The 25,012-nt window shown below is 36.4% G+C and overlaps 2 protein-coding genes across 3 annotated transcripts; one reads left to right on the top strand and one right to left on the bottom strand.

Annotated features, from left to right (window-relative positions):
* The first annotated feature begins 136 nt into the window (after window positions 1-136).
* Window positions 137-17,571, top strand: LOC110711665 (signal recognition particle 54 kDa protein 2-like). 2 transcript variants are annotated; one of them, XM_021890081.1, is made up of 8 exons: window positions 137-527; window positions 620-719; window positions 868-1,021; window positions 6,163-6,415; window positions 12,067-12,214; window positions 12,367-12,639; window positions 12,949-13,114; window positions 17,428-17,571. In XM_021890081.1, the coding sequence occupies exons 1-8, from the start codon at window positions 297-299 to the stop codon at window positions 17,480-17,482; spliced, it is 1,380 nt and encodes a 459-aa protein (XP_021745773.1). In that variant the 5' UTR covers window positions 137-296; the 3' UTR covers window positions 17,483-17,571. The 2 variants fall into 2 exon arrangements, with proteins under 2 accessions (XP_021745773.1, XP_021745775.1); XM_021890083.1 differs by lacking the exon at window positions 17,428-17,571 and having other exon boundaries at window positions 12,949-13,253.
* On the bottom strand, window positions 14,422-17,655 carry LOC110711667. Its single transcript, XM_021890084.1, has 7 exons — window positions 17,567-17,655; window positions 16,646-16,730; window positions 16,274-16,435; window positions 15,955-16,012; window positions 15,713-15,803; window positions 15,567-15,629; window positions 14,422-14,817 (listed from the first exon to the last, which is right to left on the bottom strand). Exons 2-6 carry the CDS (start codon window positions 16,709-16,711, stop codon window positions 15,593-15,595), a joined length of 414 nt encoding a protein of 137 aa, XP_021745776.1. The 5' UTR covers window positions 16,712-16,730; window positions 17,567-17,655; the 3' UTR covers window positions 14,422-14,817; window positions 15,567-15,592.
* Window positions 17,656-25,012: the final 7,357 nt, after the last annotated feature.

Genomic DNA, 25,012 nt, shown 5'->3' with positions numbered 1-25,012 from the left:
TTTACATTTACTTAACCGAATTCATTTACTGCCGTTATTTAGAATTAAATAAAAATTTAAAAAGAAGCTTCCCTTTCTTTTCTTTTCTTTCTTTCTTTTCTTTAACTATATGATGGACTGATTTTCCAAATTGGGCCCAAAAAATATTAGGTTTCCTAGCCCAATTAGGAGTTTATCCCGAAACTCTTAAAACCTATATATTTGATCAATGTAATACGGTTAGGTTGAGGAGTTTGACACAAAATCTAACAAAGAGGAGTAAAGTGCTAAAAAAAAAAAAAAAAAAAAAAACGATAATGGTGTTAGCAGATTTAGGGGGGAGCATACGTAATGCTCTTCGGAACTTAAATAATTCAAGTGTGATCGATAAGGCTGTAGTCAGCGAATGCTTGAATGAGATCACTCGTGCTCTTATCAGGGCCGATGTTAAACCAGCTTTAATCAAACACTACATTGACAATATTAAGAATAACATCAATCTTGATCATCTTTTTGAGGGTCTTAACAAGTACAAGATTCTTCAACAGGTAACATACTATATCTTTTGTTGTTCGTCTATTTAATTCAATTACTTATAATTTTATTTGGTTTAATAAACTTGATGTTTGTATTTTTAAAGGCGGTATTCAATGAGCTATGTAATATGTTGAATTCGGAGAAGCCATCTTTTACTCTCAAGAAACGAAAACCAAGTGTTGTTATGTTTGTCGGTCTGCAAGGTATGTATGGACAAATTAAAAATACACCAATAAAACCACAATAGTCTTGAACGGAACCTTAATCGCTCGATAATATATATATATTTTTTTTTTTTTTTGTAAGGGAAATAATAATGATTATTGAATTCTGTTGGGCATCCACTTGCAGGGTCCGGAAAGACGACTACATGTACAAAATATGCCCGTTATCATAAGAGAAGGGGTTGGAAACCAGCTCTTATTTGTGCTGATACTTTTCGAGCCGGTGCTTATGATCAGTTGAAGCAAAACGCCACTAAGGCTAACATTCCCTTCTATGGAAGGTATGTACATACATAATTTATTCATTCTTTTAATTCCCTTTGTTAAAAACAATTTTATTTTAATTATTTATTAAAAGGTCCCGCATGGATTTTATATAGATATATCTATTTATATTAACTTTTGTGCGAGTAACCTTGGCCTGACCTACTCCAGCCACAATTAATCCATGATCAAGTCTTCAATATAGCAACATTAATAAATTAATTTAACAAGAAATTTTATATACATATAAATAATAATCTAATTTTCAATTATGCATACTACTCGTACAAGTTTGCATATTTTTTTGTTGATTAAAAGAAATTTAAATTGTTTGGGTTGAAGTTTTTATTTGTCAAATTTAGATTTTTTAATGTAGAAGAAAGGGTGATTTTGTAAAATTTCGGGATGGAAATAATAACAAAAAAAAATAAAATTAAAGTGGGGTTTGCGTGAGAAACTAAGCAAGTATATCAATTGATTTAATTGTTACAGAATAATTAACAAAAGTTACAATTCTAGTCCTAATCACTTTAGAAAATCTAGAATGATAAATATACACGAAATATATATTCTCCATTTTTACGTGATATTAGTAATAATAAAGGCATTTTTTTTTTTAACTATTAGTAATATATATTGATATAATATTACCATTAATATTATATTAATAATGTTAACTATTTTTTGCCCATTTTAAAATTTAAATGAGCAAAATTATATCAAATGAGCAAAAATACACCTTTGTAGGTGCACCCTATGTAAAAGGTTCTCATAATATATAGAGGTTTAAATTTTCTTTATAAATAATATTCCCTTTGTCACAGAATGATAAGCCTATTTTCCTTTTTTGAATGTCTAAAATGATAAACCTACTTAGTGAATCCTTATATTTTAAATAAGTGAATTTTTACGAATGTTACATCATCCCATATATAACATTAAATGTGATTGGTCCCTTTTTGCTTTAATAAATTTGATTGGTAAGTAGGGGTGGGACTTTTCAAACCGAACCGTGAAACCGTCCGTTACCGAACCGAACCATCACGGACCGAACCGTTTATAACCCGCTAATTTTAAACCGAAAACCGAACTGAACCGTATAATGTCAAACCGAAACCGAACCGAACCAATTAATGTTAACCTGTTACGAACCGTAAACCAATAACAAACCAAACCGTTTATAAACCGAAACCGTTTGAACCGATTAATGTTAACCCGCTAACTGTTTAAACCGAACCGTTTATAAACCGAAACCGTTTAAACCGTAGGAAAAAACCGTTTAAATCGAATCATTTACAACCCGCTAACCGTTTAAACCGAACTGTTTATAACCCATTAAACCGTTTAAACCGAACTATTTTCAAACCGCAACCCGTTTAAACCGATCCGATTACAAACTATTTAAACCGAACCGTTTACAACCCGTTCCATTCAAATTGAACTATTTACAGCCTTTAACAATTTGTTAGAATTCCACGAAATATATTTGATGTTTAATGTAATTTAACAGTACAATTTTTTTTACATATAATTATTGATTTAAATTTGTAAATTTTTTTGCTATTATAAAATTAAAACTATATTCTTGTATAACTAAATTAGGAGTTATAAATTAAATAAAAAAATGAAAAAATTTGGTCACCCACCCAATCCAACCACCCTCCACCCACCCACCACCGTAACCCACCCTAACACCACCCCCGTCGTCACCCCAGACCCACCCTAACACTACCCCCCACCCACCACCGTTACCGTAACCCACCCCCACCCCACCACCGTTACCGTAACCCACCCCCACCCCACCAACGTCAACCCAGACCCACCCTAACACCACCCCCGCACCCACCATAATTACCGTAACCCACCCCACCCTACCCCACCACCCACTGTAAATAAAAAAACCCAGACCCAAACCTTACCCCACCCCATCCACCACCGTCACCGTAAATAATAAAAACCCAGACCCATACCCCACCCCACCTACCACCATCACCGTAACGTACCCCACCCCACCCCCTTAACAAACCCCACCCCACCCCACCCCACCCACCACCATCACTGTAAAAAAAAAAAAAAAAAAAAAAAAAAAAAAAAAAAAAAACAGACCCAACCCCAATCACACCCACCACCGTCACCGTAACACACCCCACCCCACCCCATACAAAAAAATCGAAAAAAAAACCAAACCCACCGTAACCCCACCCCACCCACCCCAACGAAACCCAACATCCTCGAAACCCCCCAATTCACTCTAATTGCTCACCCACCATAAAACTCCCTCCCTCGAAAAATCCTCCCTCCCCACCCACCCGAACCCAGTCTAACCGCCGCCGCACCCACCCTAACTCGGCCCCCTCCGTTGCCCACAACTTGAAAAAAAATTAAAAAGAAAAACAGAAAATAAAAAAAAGGAAGAACGAAAACACCTTATATATTAATCCTGAATTTGGCCTCGAATTTGGTTTTAGAAAACCAAATTCGATCATGAAACAACTAGATCTAGAGTTTCGTGGTCGAATTTGACCATAAAAACCGTCGTGCGTGGTGCCGGTGGACGGAGACGGAGAAACGAGATGGAAGAAAGGAGAACATAGACGGAAGAAGGGAGAAGAAGGAAGAAGAAGAAAGGAAGAAGGAAGAGGAGATGAGAGAGAAAACGAGAGAGCAGTGAGCATATTAGCAGCCATGGCTTCAAAAAATTGATAATATTACAGAAGAGGATTAAGAAACGAGAGAGAAAAAGAGTACTAAAGAGACGATGGTAAGAGTGATCTGATTGGTGGAAAAGAAAACACACGGATCGTGAATTGGAATGTGTGCAATGATAGGCCGTTAGATGACATGCAAATCAATGGCTGATATTTAATATAAGACGGTGACACGGATCATGGGATAATGGATTTGGATAGTATGTTTTTTTTTATTCATAGCTACGTACTAATAAAAACACTATTGTACTCTTAACTTTATGTAACTTATAAATTGTAAGAAACACAAATGTTTGGAAATTGGAATTGATTCAATATGACATATTTAATGTATATTAGTTATATGTATATCAGTATATGTAATAAATAATAATGTATGGTACGATTGGTATCATACTATCATTGGTATGTATAGATAATTGATAAATGTATCTGATTATTAAAACTTAAAACAGTTGATGATCGATCTAATTGAATACTTCTACTTCCCCACCCGTTTTCTTTAACTTGCAAGTTGCAACATATATATGTTGCAGCCTTGTAGGCACGTAATCTTAAAAGGTGATTAGAGAGGGTAAGACAACAAAGTAATTCAGCAATATAACTTTAACACCAAAATTATGGAATAGTTACAAACAATTGTCAATTATTACTTTATTAGACTAATGGGAAATTGAATAATCGTGATTTTAATTAAACATCCAAATATAGTTCCGTAACATTAAATTATTAGTTTATTACAATGTCAATTATCGATTTATCGTATTCAAAGTACCAATTCATCAAATCATGGTTATGATGCGATCTTTAAAACAATTAAAACAAGAAGCTGATAGCCTGATAATATTTGATAATGAAACAATAATTAATTAATACCTTATAAATTTGTAATAGACTAATATTTAATAAACAACAACAAGACTATAACCAAATTTGAAACATAACACATTAACATGATATAGAATGAATGAGAATTTCTGTAATTCTATATAATCTGATATCTGAATCGATTTATCGTATTCAAAGTAGCAACTCATCAAAACATGGTCATGAGTACACGATATCTAAAACAATCCAACAAGAAGCTGATAACCTAATAATATATATTTAATAATGAAACAATAATACATTAATACATTATAAATTTGTAATAGACTAATATGATAATATCGAATAAACAACAACAAGAGTATAACCAAACTTGAAACATAACATATTAACATGATATAGAATAATTGAATAAATGAAGATTTGTGTAATTGTATATAATCCGATGTCTGAAAATAAAGTGACGAAGTCCCAACTTTATATAAAACGAAAATAGCTAACCGGTCAAAAATCTCTTAAAACCCAATTTCTACTCGATCCATTATTTTTTTCACCAACCTATGCCGACCCGCTAATGAAATGGAAATACTAGTCTCAACTTGATATAAAACAAAACGCGCTAACTGGTCAAAACCACTTTTTAGAACTCGATTTCAACCCGATCCAATTTAACCGATTTCCAAACTAACCCGAACGATTTTAGCACCAAACCGAGTATAAACCGAACCGATATGAATCGAACTAGCATTAACCCGGGTAAACCCGCCCCTCAACCGACCCATTTCAAAATAATCCGTTCATGACCCGAACCGATATGAACCCGGACCGACGTTGACCCGGTAAAACCGCCCCTAAACCGATCCGTTTCAAACCGGTCAGATCATGACCCGAACCGTTTATAAACCGAACGGGCATTGACCCGGGTAAACCCGCCCCTGAACCGACCTATTTCAAACCGACCCGATTATTAACCTAACCGTTTAAAAACCGAACCGGCATTAACCCGAGTAAATCCGCCCCTGAAGCGACCCGTTTCTAACCGATCTGATTATGACCCGAACTGTTTATAAACCGAACCGTTTATGACCCGAACCGAATTTAAATCGTACAAAAATAAACCGAAACCGAACCGACCTGTGACTAATCAAAACCGAACTGAACCGACCCGCCGTCTAAATGAAACCGTTTTAACCCGAACCGTTTCAAACCGAAACCGTTTCAAACTGAGGTCAAACCAAACTGCCAGACCGAAGTCCCACCCCTATTGGTAAGTATTTATTGTTTAAATTATTTTATTCAATAAATTTAATGAAATTGTGTACTTCCAATGTAATCCAAATCATGAATTAAAGGGCATCTTATAAAACATTAATTCTTGTGAAAAAAATTAGAAATAGGCTTATTATTTTGTGACAGGGGAGTAATGTACAGAGAAATTTGGAAAAAAAAAATGACGGAAAGCTTTTTACTACATAATGACATGTTTCCTTTTATATTCACTCAGGTTAATTGATTGATTGATTAATTAATTATTGGGAAAAGGGAATGAAGCTTACACAATTTGTTTTTGTTTAACTATTATAATATGGGTTGACAAATGTGAAATTGGGGTTAATTAACAGTTACACGGAATTAGATCCAGTGAATATAGCAGTTGAAGGTGTGGAAAGGTTGAAAAAGGAAGGTTACGATCTAATTATAATTGATACAAGTGGACGACACAAACAAGAGGCTTCTCTGTTAGAAGAAATGCGACAACTTGAAGAGGCAACGAAACCAGATGTTGTGATATTTGTGATGGATAGTAGCATTGGTCAATCTGCATTTGACCAAGCTAAAGCCTTTAAGCAAAGTGTTGGTGTTGGGGCCGTGGTTATTACTAAATGTTGATAAGTATTAGGTGACTCGTACTTCGTTGCTTTGTCCGCCCGATCGGGCGGACATTACCCGGTCTGACCGGGCGGAAAAAGAAGAGGTGCCTGGCAAATTCGTTGAAGAAGCTGCTCTCGCGCGCCCGACCGGGCGAGCTTTCGCCCGACCGGGCGAGCCTTCGCCCGATCGGGCGGACATTGCCCGATCGGGCCGGGCGGAAGGGGTTTTTTGGAGTACTTCGGTTGTTGGAAAAGACGTGTTCTCGCGCCCGATCGGGCGGGTCTTCGCCCGACCGGGCGATCTGGGTTTTTTCAGCGATTACGAATTTAATATTTATCATATTGTGATATTGTAACCTAAGTATATCTTAATTAGGAATCACTACTATATAAACTTCCTATTATCATTATTAGGGAAACGGAGAGAGAAACACAAGAGAGAGAATACTTTGAGTGATTAAGTTCTTCATTGTAATCTTTGTAATCTTTGCCAGTTTATAGTGAAATCATTCGATCTCGGTGCCCGTGGACGTAGCTATCACATCGATAGTGAACCACGTAAATTCTTGGTGTTGTTCTTATTGTTTGCATTGAATTTCTTTATTGTTTTCTTGTTTGTTTACGACCTTTGCTTCCGCTGTCGCACAACAATTGGTATCAAGAGCTCAGGTTCAATCCTTGGAGAGTTTCTTGAAGATAACAATGGCAGGAGATTCAACAATAAGAATTGAGAAGTTTACCGGGAAAAATAGTTTCGGGCTATGGCAAATTAAGATGAAGGCTCTGTTAAAACAACAGCAGATATGGCGTCCGTTGGCTCCAAAGAGTACTACTTCGGAGTCAGGAGACGGACCGACTGACTCGCAGTTAGAAGTTATGGAAGAGAAGGCACACTCTACCATATTACTTAGTCTTGATGATCAAATCATCACGGAGGTGGCTGATCAGGAAACGGCGGCTGGATTGTGGCTGAAGCTGGAGTCATTGTATATGACTAAGTCGTTGACCAACAAATTATTACTGAAACAGCGGTTGTTTAGCCTCCGGATGCAGTCAGGTACTTCCTTACGGGAACATCTAGAAAAACTTAACTCTATTTTGCTTGATTTACGTAATTTAGATGTTAAAATTGATGATGAGGATGCTGCGTTGATTTTACTTGTATCTCTACCGTCTAGCTTTGAGAATTTTGTAGAGTCTTTTGTTGTTGGTAAGGATTCTATAACCTTAGAAGAAGTGAAGGCAGCACTTCATACTAGGGAACTCAGAATGAAAGCTACGAGTGATAATGGGGATAATGGTAGTGGGTTGTTTGTTAAGTCCGGAAAGTCTAAAAAGAATAAGGGGTTTAACAAGGGGAACAATGCTGGGTCGGGTGCTGGAAACGGCAAGGATGGATCTAGTAAAACTACTACTAAAACATGTTATTACTGTAAAGAACCGGGTCACTTTAGGAATAATTGTCCGGTGAGGAAAAACAAGTCCCAGGCTGCTGTAGTTGAAGAGAAACCGAATGAGAGCTATAATTCAGAGGAAGATTTAGCATTAGTCAGTTCTGCTAGGTCTGATGATTTATCTGATAACTGGGTTCTAGATTCAGGGTGTTCGTTCCATATGTGTCCACGTCGAGATTGGTTTGATACATATGAACCTCGCAATGGGGGCATGGTTATAGTCGGTAACAATGCTCCATGTAAGGTCACAGGTATTGGTTCCATGAGGTTGAGGACTGTTGATGGGCGGAGGTTAACTTTGACTAATGTACGGCATGTTCCTGCTTTAGGAAAGAATCTGATTTCATTGGGTACCCTGGATGACTTGGGGTACAATGGTGTGTTTTCAGATGGGGAGTTGTGTATTTTCAGAGGTTCTGAGTTGGTACTTAAGGGTATCAAAAGGAACACCCTCTATGTTTTTGAGGGTGTTACACTGCCTAGTTCTGCGGTTTGCGCATCTGTATCTCACCAGGAGATGACTAAGATTTGGCACATGAGGCTTGGTCATATGGGGGAGAAGGGGATGCAGCTATTGTCCAAGAGGGGTCTTCTATCCGGGGTCAAGGTTGCCAACCTTGAATTTTGTGAGCATTGTGTGTTTGGTAAGAAACACAGGTCAAAGTTCAGCAAGGGTGCTCACATTACTGATGCAGTGCTCGATTACATCCATTCAGATTGCTGGGGTCCATCTAGAGTTGAAGGTATGGGAGGTTACCACTATTTTGTGTCATTTGTTGATGACAAGTCCCGATACACATGGCTTAGGTTGCTTAAGTCAAAGGATGAGGCCTTCAAAGTTTTCAAGCAATGGAAAGCTTTGGTGGAAAATCGACAAGGAAGGAAGATCAAGAAGCTACGAACGGACAATGGGCTAGAGTTTTGCAAAGACGAGTTTAATCAGTTCTGTGCAGATGAGGGTATAGGTCGGCATCATACTGTCAGGAAGACACCACAGCAGAACGGTGTAGCAGAACGGGTTAATCAGACACTGCTAGAGAGAGTTCGATGCATGCTCTCTAATGCAGGGCTTGGGAGGAGGTACTGGAGTGAAGCTGTGTTAACAGCTTGTTATGTCATTAATAGGGGTCCTCATTCTGGAATTGATTCCAAGATTCCGTTTGAGATCTGGAGTGGTAAGTTGCCTAATTTTTCGAATTTGAAGATTTTTGGTTGTGTTGCTTATTATCATGTTATTGAGGGTAAGCTGGATCCACGAGCCAAGAAGGGGTGTTTTGTTGGGTACGGGGATGGTGTGAAGGGGTTTAGAATTTTTTCACCTTCGGAGGGTCGGGTCATTCTTAGTAGGGATGTTACTTTCGATGAAAACACCATGTATTCAATTAAAAATGCAGAGATTTCAGATTTGAGAAGGGAAGGAGACAATTTATTACAGACAGATGGGGTACTTGAGGTACATCAGTCTACCATTGCTGATTTACCTCGGGTACAATATATTGATGATGATGCTGATGTTCCAGTGCCGGGTACTCCTGAACCTGAGATTACTCCTACTCATTCTAACTCTGGGGATGAGGTGGAGCAATCTAATCAGGGGTCATCTAGTCAACCTGACACCATTCTTGAGATGCCTAAACGAGTTATCAAGAAGCCTGTTAGATTGATTGAAGAGATGGAGGGAAGAAATTGCTGTGTTGATGCGATGACAGGTTATGCATTGAGTGTAGCTGATGATGTAGAGTCATTTGAACCTGCCACATATAAACAAGCAATTAGTTGTAGTGAGTCTGCGCAATGGCTTGCCGCAATGGGTGAAGAGATGCAGTCTCTTTACAAGAACAGAGTGTGGGAACTGGTAAAAGTACCGGAAGGGAGGAAGCTTGTGGGTTGTAAATGGATTTACAAGAAGAAAGAAGGGTTGTCGGAAACTGAGCAAATACGTTTTAAGGCTAGGCTAGTTGCTAAGGGGTTCAGTCAGGTAGAAGGGGTTGATTTTGTTGAGATATTCTCACCTGTGGTTCGACATACTTCTATCCGTGTGTTATTGTCAATTGTAGCACATTTTGATCTTGAGCTGGAGCAGTTGGATGTTAAAACGGCTTTCCTTCATGGCGATTTGGAGGAGGAGATTCTGATGAAGCAGCCCGAAGGATTCGAAGTTCCTGGAAAGGAACACTATGCCTGCAGATTGCTAAAGTCATTGTATGGACTTAAGCAATCCCCCCGACAGTGGTACAAAAGGTTTGATTCTTTTATGGTTTCACAAGGTTTTGACAGGAATTCATATGATTGTTGTGTGTATCATAGTAAGCTGGATAATGGTTCCATGATTTATCTTTTGTTATATGTTGATGACATGTTGGTTGCCACAAAGAATAAATCTGATATTGCTAGATTAAAGGAGATGCTTAACTCGGAGTTTGACATGAAAGACTTGGGTGCAGCTAGGAAGATTTTGGGTATGGAGATCTACAGGGATCGGGCTAGAGGTAAGCTTTTCTTGACTCAGAAAAGCTACATTGAAAAGATTTTGTCTCGTTTTGGGATGGAAAAATCGAAGCCTATAAGTACGCCAACTACTGTTAGTTGTAAGTTGTCTTTGTCTATGTCACCTCAATCAGAGGAGGAGTTGTCTTATATGTCTAGAGTTCCATATGCAAATGCGGTTGGTTGTTTGATGTATGCTATGGTCTGTACTAGGCCGGATATTGCGCATGCCGTTAGTGTTGTAAGCAGGTTTATGGCTCGACCTGGGAGGGAACACTGGCAAGGGGTGAAAAGGATTTTTCGCTACCTGAGAGGGACAGCTGATATTGGTCTTGTGTACGGGAATGATAAGGAATGCTTGGTCACTGGGTACAGTGATTCTGATTATGCAGCTGATGTGGATACCAGGAGGTCTGTGACTGGTTATGTGTTCACTTTGGGTGGTTCTGTGGTTAGTTGGAAGTCTACATTGCAGTCATCTGTTACGTTGTCAACTACTGAAGCTGAGTATATGGCTTTAACTTCTGCAGCTAAGGAGTCTATTTGGCTCAAAGGCCTAGTAGGTGAACTGGGTATTGCACAGGATTTTGCTACAGTGTATTGTGATAGTCTAAGTGCGATTTGCTTAGCTAAAGATCAAGTACACCATGATCGGACGAAGCACATTGATGTCAGGTATCATTTCTTACGTACTGACAAGAGGATTAAGGTGAAGAAGATTGGGACTGCTGACAACCCGGCTGATTTCTTCACTAAGCCTGTTCCGTTTAGCAAGTTTAAACATTGCTTAGACTTGTTAAATATTGATTACTACGTGATGTAGTAGGCCCTGAGGGGCGAAGTTGGGGAGCTCCTGGTGTAGGTGTGTTGGCCTTAAGGTGGAGCTTGCCCGGGGCTTGTGATGCAGGTGGAGCATTATGAGTTGTTATACTTGGAGACGAGTATGTGATGGGTCTTGGTTGAAGACTTATCGGGATGTATGGCTTATGCATGAGTCTTGCATCGGGTTTGGCTTGAGATGTTTTTCACTATGTCTTGATGGGGTCGTTTGCTGACTACGAGTTCTCGTCAAGGTGGAGATTGTTGATAAGTATTAGGTGACTCGTACTTCGTTGCTTTGTCCGCCCGATCGGGCGGACATTACCCGGTCTGACCGGGCGGAAAAAGAAGAGGTGCCTGGCAAATTCGTTGAAGAAGCTGCTCTCGCGCGCCCGACCGGGCGAGCTTTCGCCCGACCGGGCGAGCCTTCGCCCGATCGGGCGGACATTGCCCGATCGGGCCGGGCGGAAGGGGTTTTTTGGAGTACTTCGGTTGTTGGAAAAGACGTGTTCTCGCGCCCGATCGGGCGGGCCTTCGCCCGACCGGGCGATCTGGGTTTTTTCAGCGATTACGAATTTAATATTTATCATATTGTGATATTGTAACCTAAGTATATCTTAATTAGGAATCACTACTATATAAACTTCCTATTATCATTATTAGGGAAACGGAGAGAGAAACACAAGAGAGAGAATACTTTGAGTGATTAAGTTCTTCATTGTAATCTTTGTAATCTTTGCCAGTTTATAGTGAAATCATTCGATCTCGGTGCCCGTGGACGTAGCTATCACATCGATAGTGAACCACGTAAATTCTTGGTGTTGTTCTTATTGTTTGCATTGAATTTCTTTATTGTTTTCTTGTTTGTTTACGACCTTTGCTTCCGCTGTCGCACAACACTAAACTTGATGGTCACGCTAAGGGTGGTGGTGCTCTTAGTGCTGTGGCCGCCACCAACAGTCCTGTCTTATTCATTGGCACAGGAGAGCACATGGATGACTTCGAGGAGTTCGACACCAAATCTTTTGTTAGTCGCCTTCTAGGTACATAATATTTTTGAACATTTTGATATACCACATATGTTTCATATTATTTGCAACGATTAGACATTTGAAACGGTCAAACGGAGGTAGTAGAGAGGTACATTCTATTAATTCCTGAATGATATGATCGATAGGTTTATATATATATATAGGTACGGGTGACTTGTCAGGAATTATAAAAAAGATGAATGAAACAGTTAGCAAGGATGAGAAATTGAAGCTGGCTCAAGATATATCTAAGGGAAGTTTGACATTTAGAATCATGTACGAGCAGTTGCAGAATATCCTCAACATGGGTCCTATTTCTCAGGTTTTATCAATGTTTCCTGGATTTACTTGTGAGTTGATGCCCAAAGCTCAAGATAAGGATGCTCAGGCTAAGATAAAGCGCTATATGACCATTTTGGATTCAATGACAGATAACGGTAAGTTGGTTGTTCTTAATTCATACTTTCAAATGTTTTATTTGACTTTTACAGCAAGAGTGAAATACAGTAAATTTATACCTCCCCGTTAATCCGTTATATATTAGTTGCAACTTTTGGGGTATTATATATTTATATGTGAGATAAAATATATTTCAGAGTTGTAACTAATATGTAGCTAATGTAGTATTAGGTAAGTGGTGATTAAAAAAAAAAAAACCCGGTGGCATATTGTTACTGTTGGAGAGGGTTGAAAAAATATTACTGAAATATAACTGACTTTGTTTTGACTTGATTATGGTGTTGCAGAATTAGATTGTAAAGATTCTATGTCGGACTTGAAGACACGAAACAAACGAATTATGCGGATTGCACGTGGAGCTGGACTTGAGGTTAGAGAAGTTAATAAAATGTTGGACGAGTACAAACGCTTTGCTAAGATTTGGAGCAAGATTAAAAATATTAAGAATCCTCAGCATTTGTTGAAGCTTGGCCACTCAAAATAAAGTTTTGGGTATTAGTGGGTAATGGGTATTATAAAGTATAAACACCTCTATTATTTAATTGCATCAAATTTTTACACTTTGTTATTTTTACTACTTTATTTCCTACAGTTGTTAATATTAGACTTAAGCCCGTGCGATGTACTCCCTCTATTTTATAATGTTAGTCTCATATAAAATCAATCACATAAAATAAGAAAAGAAGAATATTTGAAATCTAACATTAAAGTACAAAATAATTCATAATTAGTTTACCTTATTTAAGTTTTTGATTTTTTTTTTTTTGGGGAAAGCATAAGTTATAATACATAATTCTAGGTAGAGATTTCCTTATTTAGAGTCATGTCATCAATCTACAACCAATTAATTCCAAAAAAATTAAGTTAAAAACGAAACATATTCAATATAGGTAGATTTTTTTTAAACGCCCAAAATAGTATATGAGACTAACATTATTAAACGGGGGAGTATGGTTTATTATTATAAACACAGATATAACAAAATTAAACAAGAATTTTGCGGGGTAGGGTTAAGAATCCAAATACATAGATATAACAATTTTTTGAGTGGCTCCGTCACCCCTTCTATATCTTGTGGGGAAGAAAATTCTTGTGATGATTTCGTAACCCGAATCTGACTAATAAACATCAATCGTAGCCCTGTATAACCGTAGACCTTATTAAGCGCAAATAAAACCACCTTGTCTCTCAAAGGAGTTTTAAAAACCTTGTCTTTCAAAGGAGACCTAATTGAAAAAATCTTCTCTTTCGAAAGAGAAAAATCCTTTCTCTCGAGGGAGACATTATTATATTCTATACAATGATAAAACTTAAAAGAAACAAACACTAGGCGAAAATTCGAATTCCCCGCCGGTTCAAACCCCCCATTTCGCACCGGTTTTGAACCGGGCCGGATTTGGGGTGCTAAAACCCCATATATTTCGCACTGGTTCAAAACCGGTGGGAAAATGACTTTTAGCACCGGTTCTTGTGGAAAACCGCCAAAAACTGAACTTTTCGCACCGGTTTTTACTAAGAACCGGTGCTAAAAGTCCCAAAAAATATTTTAAAAAAAAACTTTTAACACCGGTTCTTTGCAAAACCGGTTCCAAAAGTGCCCCAAAAAAATAAAAATAATTTTTTTTTTTTTTTTGCATTTTTTTCACTTAAATTGATGTATAAACACTAACATATATATAAAGTTACATATTTTGACTAAAAAAGGCTGTAATATTACAATTTTTGTCTAAAAAATAAAAAATAATATAGACAATGAAAATTCCTATTCTTTCTTTCTTTCTTTCAAGTGACGGAACTGACCAGCAGAAGCATCACCAGCATCAACAACCTTCTTGCTGACGATACAATGGATCTAACCTCAGTGAAAGCCAGCTCCACATTGGTTGCTTCAAGAGCAGAAGTCTCCATGAAGACGAGACCCTCCTGCTCTACAAAAGCCTTCCCTTCTGGTAAACCGATCTTTGCTGTCATAATTTCGCCCTTTATCAAATCTATTCTGGAATCGCCCATTATTTTGGAAGCGACCCTTGTTCAATGGCCTGCTAGATTTATCCCTGCCATGAGCCTGGTGCTCTGGATCCAACAGATAGTGGGATGGAATTTCTGGAACTTACAAAACCCAACTCAACTTGCTTTGCCAATACATCCTTTAGTTGCTGCAATTGCCAAACAAAGAAAATGAGAAATCAAACTGCATGTAAATGGTAACAGTGACCAGATTTGAAAATATGTTCAATATCGCCTACATGGAGGTCATAATAACATCCTGACCCCAAGCAAAGATAACTAATATCAAATGAATATGTACAGGAAGCTTGTCAGTATAATGCAGTTGATTTGAAACCTCCAAATATGTGCAAAGTTTTCATGGTAGACCCTAGAATAGAACAACCCAAATCTGGCACAAACAGACAAATACTCAAAACTTTAAATTGTAGATTGCAAACACAGCACAATTCAAGCATTGTTAACCTCCTTTTTTATCACTCAGATGTGAGTCCAAGTTGATATGAATCCAGTCTATTATAGTTATGCTCTCTTGTTATAATTTGTGAGGACCTTCCTCCAAATAATTAAAACTACATCGCACAAGAGGTTAAAATCCCCTCTTTGCAAATATGAGACAATTCCAGATTTCCAGCATTTCGATGATTGACATTTTTTTTTCTTTTCTTCAAATTGACGGGAACAAGGGTAGAGACATTTTATATGTTTATGAAAAACATATATCTTAAAGAATATCTATAATTCATACTTCGTATTTGTCATCAAGGAATAATCCTTGAGATAGTAACTATTGAATGACATTTTTGCACCACGCCATACCCAACACATATCCTTGAGAAAATAATAGAAGCAAACCCTATAAAAGTTGTCAATTTATAAATAAAAAGGAAAACCATACTTGACGTCGTAACTTAGCATCTTCATCTACAGCATCAGCATTTGCTTGCTTTTGTGCCAGCTTCTGCAAATAACATAACAACCCTTGAGGAAATGAAATAAAGCTAATCAACAGAAAGCATTCAAATCTGGACACTGTAATCCAACCTTTTCCACATTGCCTTTTGAAGGAAAATTTTTCTTGCGTTCTTCACGCCATTGCTGAATTTCTTTCTCAGTGTAGAACACAGAGAGTGACCTATAGTTAAAATAGAAGGAAATACCGCAGATACGACACTGTCAGAAACAGAAGACTGAGTGAATCTACACAGTTCTAACTACAGTGGTACAGAGTAGATCGATTTTTCATTGTTATATAATACGAAGTATACAATTGTATAACCAAGTACCTTCTCTTTCCACCTTGAGATCGGTTTGCAGAATCATCAGAACCAACATTTTTAACGCCTGCTTGCAGAAGAAATGAAGAAATGAAGAAAATCATTTCATAAAATTGATCCATACATTCACAGATTTACACCAAAGAAAATCTAACAATGAAACAAAATTGTTTACCAAGGCATGCATGTATTGGCATGCAGAATGGTGCCATAAGAAAGAACAATTAAGACCAGATAAGAACTAAAAGCATGGAAAGATGATTGTATTTCGCATTTTTGTGAGGAAATAATATAGATGACAGCAGTTTTAAGATCCTATAATTCATACCATCGTCGCTGAAGGGAGGGTTAGCCCGGAGGGTACACTTACAGCAGCTTCTATGTATGTAGGAGTAAATTTGACACCTTCCATGAAAATAATCGCAGGGGCTAATAGTATAAAGGACATTACTGTTATTATGGAGAAGAGTGTAATATTGTTCATTAATTCCTGTCAAAGAAAAAAAATGAAATTAACTCAAACTCTCAAACATCAATCAAACAAATAAATGATTAAGAATATCAATGTATTGAATGTACTGTGCAAAATAAAGAAAACTACTCTTACACCAAGAAACAGGAAAAGGTAAGACATTCCCCATTATGAAGCTTTCTCAATATGTAAGAAAAACCAATCCAAAAAAAAAGAAAAAGGAATTACCTCTTTCTTTACCATGACCTTCTTGCTAAGGACATTACAGGATTGGTTTGTCACATTAGAAGCCATAGCACTCTAAAAACCAGCCCTTCATGAAAACAAAAACACAATAAGCAAATGGTTCAGATAGTACTCATGCTGAAAACCCAGCGGGATCCTTGGAAATAGGAAGCATAAAATCTTGTCATAAAGTTAATTCGCTGACCAATTTAAAGAGGCTTCAGTCACACATGCAAGAGCCACCCCTCCAACAATGGGAAGAAGTGAAAGCACAACCCAAGGAGTGGGATTCCGCAATGAAGGATATGAAAATTAACCCACACATAAATTGAATCACAAGCGAAAACATAATAAATACTTCAACCACTGGCTAAACAATGTCTAATCCTACTCATCAGAGAATCTTTCACATTTCAACAATTCTATGTATGTAAAAATAAACACATGAAAATTATGTGAAATATACCTCTCCCAAAAATGCAGCAGACAGTAAAACAGAGAAAAATGGCTCCATAGCTTTGATAGTGTGAGTAAATGATCATAATAAGGATAAGCACACATACCAGGCAGCTGAAACTAATCAACTCACAAAAAAGAAATAGTTAACAAATGAATTTTCCTATTGCCATACTAGATGTAGAGAAAGCACAGTAGAAACGAATCATTGTAATCTCCAGCAAGCATGCAACACGGATGTGATATCTATCCAACAAAATAACAACTCAACATTACCCCGTAATAAATAAATGACCTAAAGAAGACAATAATGGGTATAAAGTTGTAAGAAAAGGTTCCTTAGCCTGTCTCAGAAGTTTGAAGTGCAATTTTGTGGCCATGTGATCGCTGGTATAATGGACCAAGAGATTCCATGACTTGATTTTAACTAAATAACAAATAACAATAAAATCTTAGGAGAAGCCCTACCTGGATAGCACTTACATATCTGCAGAGCACTACACCACCTTAGACCAAATGCTTCATAGAAGAAACAATTAACACAACACCAACTTGATGATCAATAGTTCAACTGTCAAGAAATAGCCACATGACCAAATAAAAAGAAATATCCAGTAATAAGAAAACCTTTTAGCAAATAACCCACTTGATCACCAATAACTTAACAGCAAAGAAGCAAGTCAAGGCAAAGGAAATTCCACCAATAAATCAACTGATTATAATGACTTCAAACCTTAAACTTCAATCATATACCCATCTCCTCACCGCAAGGCAATTTTTTCTTTGCAAGTCCCGGTGTACGGGTAGTTAGCCATATTAGTCACTAAAAGCACCATTAACAATAATAATATTCGTAAAATTAATCACTAATCTGAAATTAATTAATACCAAGTCAAACAAACTACAATATCAGATTAGTTATATAGAATTTATATGTTTACCCAATTTTTTTTGGTTAAGATAGGTTTGTGGATAATTTTTGGTGATAACTGGTAATATTCACAAGCTTGAAAAAAATGCAAAAGTAGCTGCCCAAAACTCTGCCACATTTTTATGTAACAAAGGACAGTGCAGCAACAGACAAAACGGTAAATCATAACAGCTCTAGAGATCAAACACCAATCCTGCAAGCCTTTCTAATAATCAAAAATCAAACCAAAAACCCTAAGTTTGAAGAATTTTATAATCAATGAGCCAATAGATCAAACCTCAATTAACCGAAACCTTTTTATTCAGCCAACTTGATCACCACATATTCAACAGCTAACAAAAAACTGCATGCTCAAGAATCAAACCAAAAAATACCCTAATTCGAAAAATTTGAATAGCGCAAAACCTTTATATTCAGCTAACTTGATCACCGATTAGTCAACAACCAATAAGCAACTGCATGCTCAACAAGAATCAAACCAAACAAAAAACCGAATTCGAAAAAATTGGTAATCAATCAACTCAAATGATCAAGCATACCAAATAGACAAACCTATTCAATGATCAACAAAATCAACTAACAGCATTGTTCACCTTCCAATAACTGCACTCTACAAATATAAAACCAAAGAACCCTAATTCAAAAAAATTGGTTACCCATCAGCACTCCTGATCAATCATCAATAAGCACAAACCTTTAAAGAATTTCGCCAGCGAAATCAACAAATAATCTACTAGACGATTCAAACACTAAGCATAAACATACACAAAACATCTGCAAGAGCTAAAGCAACAAGAAACAAAATAAAGAAGTCAAAACCTTTAAGCAAATCATGACACTAAATTAGCACAAACCTTTTAAGAGTATTACAACAACTTATCACCAATAATTCAACTGTCAAGAAGAAACCACATCACCAAACAAATAGAACTCTCCAACAATAAGCATACCTTTAAGCAAATAACAGCAATGAATAAATCAAACCTCAATCGACGATAAACCCTAGAAAAAGAAGGCCATGCCGCCGTGACAAGGAGGCTGTTGTGGTGGAGGTAGAGTCGTGCGCGCTTCAATGACAAACCCTAGATTACCACAGCCCTAAAATTTAGCAAATCAACGACAAACCCTAGATTGCGAATGAATTCGAGGGATTAAGTAGACCACAAGAAAAATCTTACCTCGAAGCTGCTACAATGGAGGTGAGAAAACCCTTGAATTTGCTTCAATAGATCGGGATGAGAAAGCTCTGAATGCGCTTCAATGTAGGAGGGCTATGGAGAGAAAAAAGAAATTGACCTTGGCGACAATGGAGGTGAGAAAGCTCAGAGTGCGCTTCAATGAAGGATAGCCATAGTGATGCTAGGCGAGAACGAGAGAAGGAACGAAGAATTCAATGTGGAAAAGCAGGGGAAATGAATTGAAGGAAGAAGAAGGTTTCGCGAAATAATTAAACTTAGGCGGGTTTCTGGTTTATATTGCACGCCGGTTCGAACCGGTCCTAAATAATCTTTTCGAACCGATGCGAAATCTCTTCCTTCCCCCCCCCTTTTTTTTTACAAAACAATTTGGCACCGGTTTATAAGGAACCGGTGCGAAAAGTAATTTTCCAAATCCCGCCCATTTCTATTCCCACCGGTTTACAAGAACCGGTGCGAAAAGGGGGGTGCGGTTTTCATTTTTTCTACTAGTGAAAGATTTGGGTTTTTCCACAGATAAAATCCAATGGAAGCCCCTTTAAAATTGATAATGAAGGCTAAGGTTTATGAGAGAAGAGAGAAGGGAAGGAGGCTAGGGGTTTTTTTAATACCTTTTTTTTTAGTATATCTTCAATTTATAATTGATGATAATATTAAAAAAAAAAGTTTGTATCATTTTTTAATTTTTTTTATCTAAATTTTACATAAATGTATGGAGAAGATAATTTTTTTTTTTCCCTTAGACTATACGTTTTAAATTTTTTGATTAATTTTATTACCCATTTAAAATTAAAATAATTTATTAAAATATTATCACATTCATTGGATATTTAGATAGAACGATTAATTTCAAAAGATAATTTTTTAAAATAATTTAATCAGAATATCAAATGATAAATTTTAGCTTTTTAAATAATTTAAAAGTTGTTTTAACCTATGTTGTAAAATCTTAAATTTTATTCGTCACTTTTTCTTAAGTGGCAAATGATTTTTTAAATTCTAATTAAAATAAGATACAAATCTAATTTCTAATTGATTGAAGTAATACCTTTGCTTATGTGGCGCTTTTAATACCACTAGTAGAAAAAACTAAATAGGCACCCCCCCTATGGCAGCGGTTCATGAAAACCGTTGCCAATTAAAATGAGCGCCAATTAAAAATTCAGAGTTGGCAACGGTTAACCGTTGCCAACTGTTTCTTTTTTTTAAAAAAAAATAAATAAATAAATAGGTTAGAGTTGGCAACGGTTAACCGTTGCCAACTCTTAAATTTTGGCAACGGTTAACCGTTGCCAAATACTTATTTTTAAAAAATAAATAAATTAAAAGGGTTAGATTTGGCAACGGTTAACCGTTGCCAATTGTGAAACAAAAAACTCGGTTTTTCCTTTCTCAAGCCTCCTGTATACTCCCTCCTGTTCTTCGTTCTTCCCTCCCCCCTTCTTCATTCAGCAACTCCCCTCTTTGTTCCTCCATTGAAGTGCTGCGAGCTTTCTCACCTCCGTTGAAGACAATACTCGCGTCGTACTCCGGCAATAACTCCCTCCATTGAAACATCTTCAACCGAAGGTAAGTAGCAATTAGGTTTTACTTATATACTTCCATTGATGAATTCGTTCGACTTTTTGGTGGATTTAGGGTTTCGAATCGTGTAATGTTGTTTGATTGATTTGTTTTTTTCAATTTGGTTGTTCTTTGTGGTTTTCGGCTTCTGGGCTATTTGGGTTTAAGGAATTTAGTTTTGATAGTTTTATGGGTTTAGGGTTTTAATTGCTGTGCTACATTGTTGGCAATTTGTGTCATTTATGTGCTTCAACTAATCTATGTTTGTTGAAATTTTGAGTTGATGGTCAATTTGGAAGCATGATGATACGGCATTTCTGCAATGTATATTGATTTATACGATCTTTTCGTGCTTAGTGATGTTCTTACTAGATGACTAGTTGATGCATCATTTTGATTCTATCTTTGTTGAATTTTTTTGTTGTTGGTTATTGCCTACAATATTGAAAATTGTTGAATATTCCAAAGAAGGGAAACTAAGTATGAGCTACGAATACTAAATTAATGGTTTCGGATATGATTCATGACGCCGAGGAGTGTGAATAAATTGTGATTGTTGCATTATATTTTATTTTGGGTTTAGTTGTTAGCAAAAAAAAGTTTGAAGCAGTTTGTTAATTCTTACAAGGGTACTCAATTTAAGCAGCTAGTTTGACTGTAGTTATTGTCAATTTATCATGGTTGGTGTGGATGATACTTGTTGAATTTGCTTGTTTCTTATCCTATTTGTATAGAGTATAGATATCACAATCCCGATGGTTAAATTTGAAAATTATATATGAAGTGCTAGTGCTAGTGTAAATTCATAATGGAATATATAAAAATTTGTGTATTGGTTAAAAGTGTAATTGACTGAGATGCCAGGTTGCTTAGTATGAAGTATATCTTAACTTTCACCTCCTGTTATTACTGAGACATTGTAATTTGTTTTTTTGGAAATAGGCTAGTTTTGTTGCTAATGCTGCTAGTTACAAAGTTGTGATGTCATATTTTTTATGCTGTTTGTAGAAGATAATTTTGTAAAAGAAATGGGCCGAAGGCTCTGAAACCAACTCCAGTTATAGTCCGATGCAAGTAAGGCATTTCATCTGATATCTTTCTGAAATTTTGATCTTTGAGTTGACATTCTTGACAAAAAATGTGTTTATGAACTGCATATAAGATATGTGCTTTACATTCTTTTGGTTCTTCTATGGAGTTACAAGTAGATAAGAGTTTTGATTTGGGATTTGTTTTGCAACTCTCGTAAGATAAGCAATGGAAACATGTCCACTCCTTCACAACATTTTAATATTGAAGGGGGTGTGTTACACTGAACTTATTCTCTTAATTAGATATCATATCCAATGTGAATATACACGAGAGTGGATAGTGAATTCAGTGGCAAAATTAGGATGTTTATTTATCTATCTGTAGTTTCAAGAAGTTTTTCATTCCAGTTATATGTGAATGTTTATTTGATTGATTGCCACTTTGAGAACAAGGCTATTATTGTTCACTTAAAATAGGATGTTTCACAGGAAATATTGTCTCAATCACAGTTCTTTATCCATGAGAAGGAGCCAAATTGAATTTTCACACACTTTTGTTTAATTTTCTAATATCTTTTGTGATTATGTGTAAATGATTACCATTCACTTGTGCAGAAATATGATGTTTTGTTTGAGAGGAATGGCAAACAAGGGAGCTTTTACCTCCAATCGAAGGTCATTCCTACTAACTAACCCCAATTATTATTGAGCCATTTTTGAGTTCAATAGACAAGAAATATAGAAAATAGGCATCCTAGTAGCCAAAATGGCCTTACTTGAGCCATTTTGGTTGAAATTGCGTTCCAAAACCACTTACTTGCTCTTTTCTTGTAATCTCAAGCATTAGACACCTATAACTAAGTGATAATGACATGTTTTAACTAGTTATGATTTCAATATACAAGAATTATAGAAAATAGGCATTCTAGTAGCCAAAATGGCCTTACTTGAGCCATTTTGGTTGAAATTGCGTTCCAAGACCACTTACTTGCTATTTTCTTGTAATCTCAAGCATTAGTCACCTATAACTAAGTGATTATGACATGTTTTAACTAGTTATGAGTTCAATAGACAAGAAATATAGAAAATAGGCATCCTATTAGCCAAAATGGCCTTACTTGAGCCATTTTGGTTGAAATTGCGTTCCAAAACCACTTACTTGCTCTTTTCTTGTAATCTCAAGCATTAGGCACCTATAACTAAGTGATAATGACATGTTTTAACTAGTTATGATTTCAATATACAAGAATTATAGAAAATAGGCATCCTAGTAGCCAAAATGGCCTTACTTGAGCCATTTTGGTTGAAATTGCGTTCCAAGACCACTTACTTGCTATTTTCTTGTAATCTCAAGCATTAGTCACCTATAACTAAGTGATTATGACATGTTTTAACTATTTATGAGTTCAATAGACAAGAAATATAGAAAATAGGCATCCTAGTAGCCAAAATGGCCTTACTTGAGCCGTTTTGGTTGAAATTGCGTTCCAAAACCACTTACTTGCTCTTTTCTTGTAATCTCAAACATTAGGCACCTATAACTAAGTGATTGTGACATGTTTTAACTAGTTATGATTTCAATATACAAGAATTATAGAAAATAGGCATCCTAATAGCCAAAATGGCCTTACTTGAGCCGTTTTGGTTGAAATTGCGTTCCAAGACCACTTACTTGCTATTTTCTTGTAATCTCAAGCATTAGTCACCTATAACTAAGTGATTATGACATGTTTTAACTAGTTATGAGTTCAATAGACAAGAAATATAGAAAATAGGCATCCTATTAGCCAAAATGGCCTTACTTGAGCCATTTTGGTTGAAATTGCGTTCCAAAACCACTTACTTGCTCTTTTCTTGTAATCTCAAGCATTAGGCACCTATAACTAAGTGATAATGACATGTTTTAACTAGTTATGATTTCAATATACAAGAATTATAGAAAATAGGCATCCTAGTAGCCAAAATGGCCTTACTTGAGCCATTTTGGTTGAAATTGCGTTCCAAGACCACTTACTTGCTATTTTCTTGTAATCTCAAGCATTAGTCACCTATAACTAAGTGATTATGACATGTTTTAACTATTTATGAGTTCAATAGACAAGAAATATAGAAAATAGGCATCCTAGTAGCCAAAATGGCCTTACTTGAGCCGTTTTGGTTGAAATTGCGTTCCAAAACCACTTACTTGCTCTTTTCTTGTAATCTCAAACATTAGGCACCTATAACTAAGTGATTGTGACATGTTTTAACTAGTTATGATTTCAATATACAAGAATTATAGAAAATAGGCATCCTAATAGCCAAAATGGCCTTACTTGAGCCGTTTTGGTTGAAATTGCGTTCCAAAACCACTTACTTGCTATTTTCTTGTAATCTCAAGCATTAGTCACCTATAACTAAGTGATTATGACATGTTTTAACTAGTTATGATTTCAATAGACAAGAAATATAGAAAATAGGCATCCTAGTAGCCAAAATGGCCTTACTTGAGCCGTTTTGGTTGAAATTGCATTCCAAAACCACTTACTTGCTCTTTTCTTGTAATCTCAAACATTAGGCACCTATAACTAAGTGATTGTGACATGTTTTAACTAGTTATGGTTTCAATATACAAGAATTATAGAACATAGGCATCCTAGTAGCCAAAATGGCCTTACTTGAGCCGTTTTGGTTGAAATTGCGTTCCAAAACCACTTACTTGCTCTTTTCTTGTAATCTCAAGCATTAGGCACCTATAACTAAGTGATTATGACATGTTTTAACTAGTTATGAGTTCAATAGACAAGAAATATAGAAAATAGGCATCCTAGTAGCCAAAATGACCTTACTTGGACTATTTTGATCGAAAATGCGACCTAAACCCTTATATTGCTATTTTCTTGTAATTTCATTCCTTAATCACATATAACTAAGTAATAATGTCATGTTATTATTATGAGTAAGTATGAGTTCACTTACGTTTTGTGTATTATTCCAAGTTTTGTTCGGGTCATTCCTACTAACTAACCCCAATTATTATTAATTCACTTCTATTAACTCACATTTTGTGTATTCTAAGTTTTGCAAGGGGCAAACGGGACAGCCATACACGAGCGAGGAACTCCATGTAATTCGAGAGATGTTGGCGACCTACATCACATGTTTTAGCTAGCTACTTCATCAATCCTAGCCTTAGCTTACTAATTATGTACTA

Source organism: Chenopodium quinoa, unplaced genomic scaffold, assembly GCF_001683475.1.
Source record: "Chenopodium quinoa cultivar QQ74 unplaced genomic scaffold, ASM168347v1, whole genome shotgun sequence".
Classification (NCBI taxonomy): domain Eukaryota; kingdom Viridiplantae; phylum Streptophyta; class Magnoliopsida; order Caryophyllales; family Amaranthaceae; genus Chenopodium; species Chenopodium quinoa.
The sequence above is the reverse complement of the archived record's forward strand: the minus strand, read 5'-3'. Positions and strand labels throughout refer to the sequence as shown.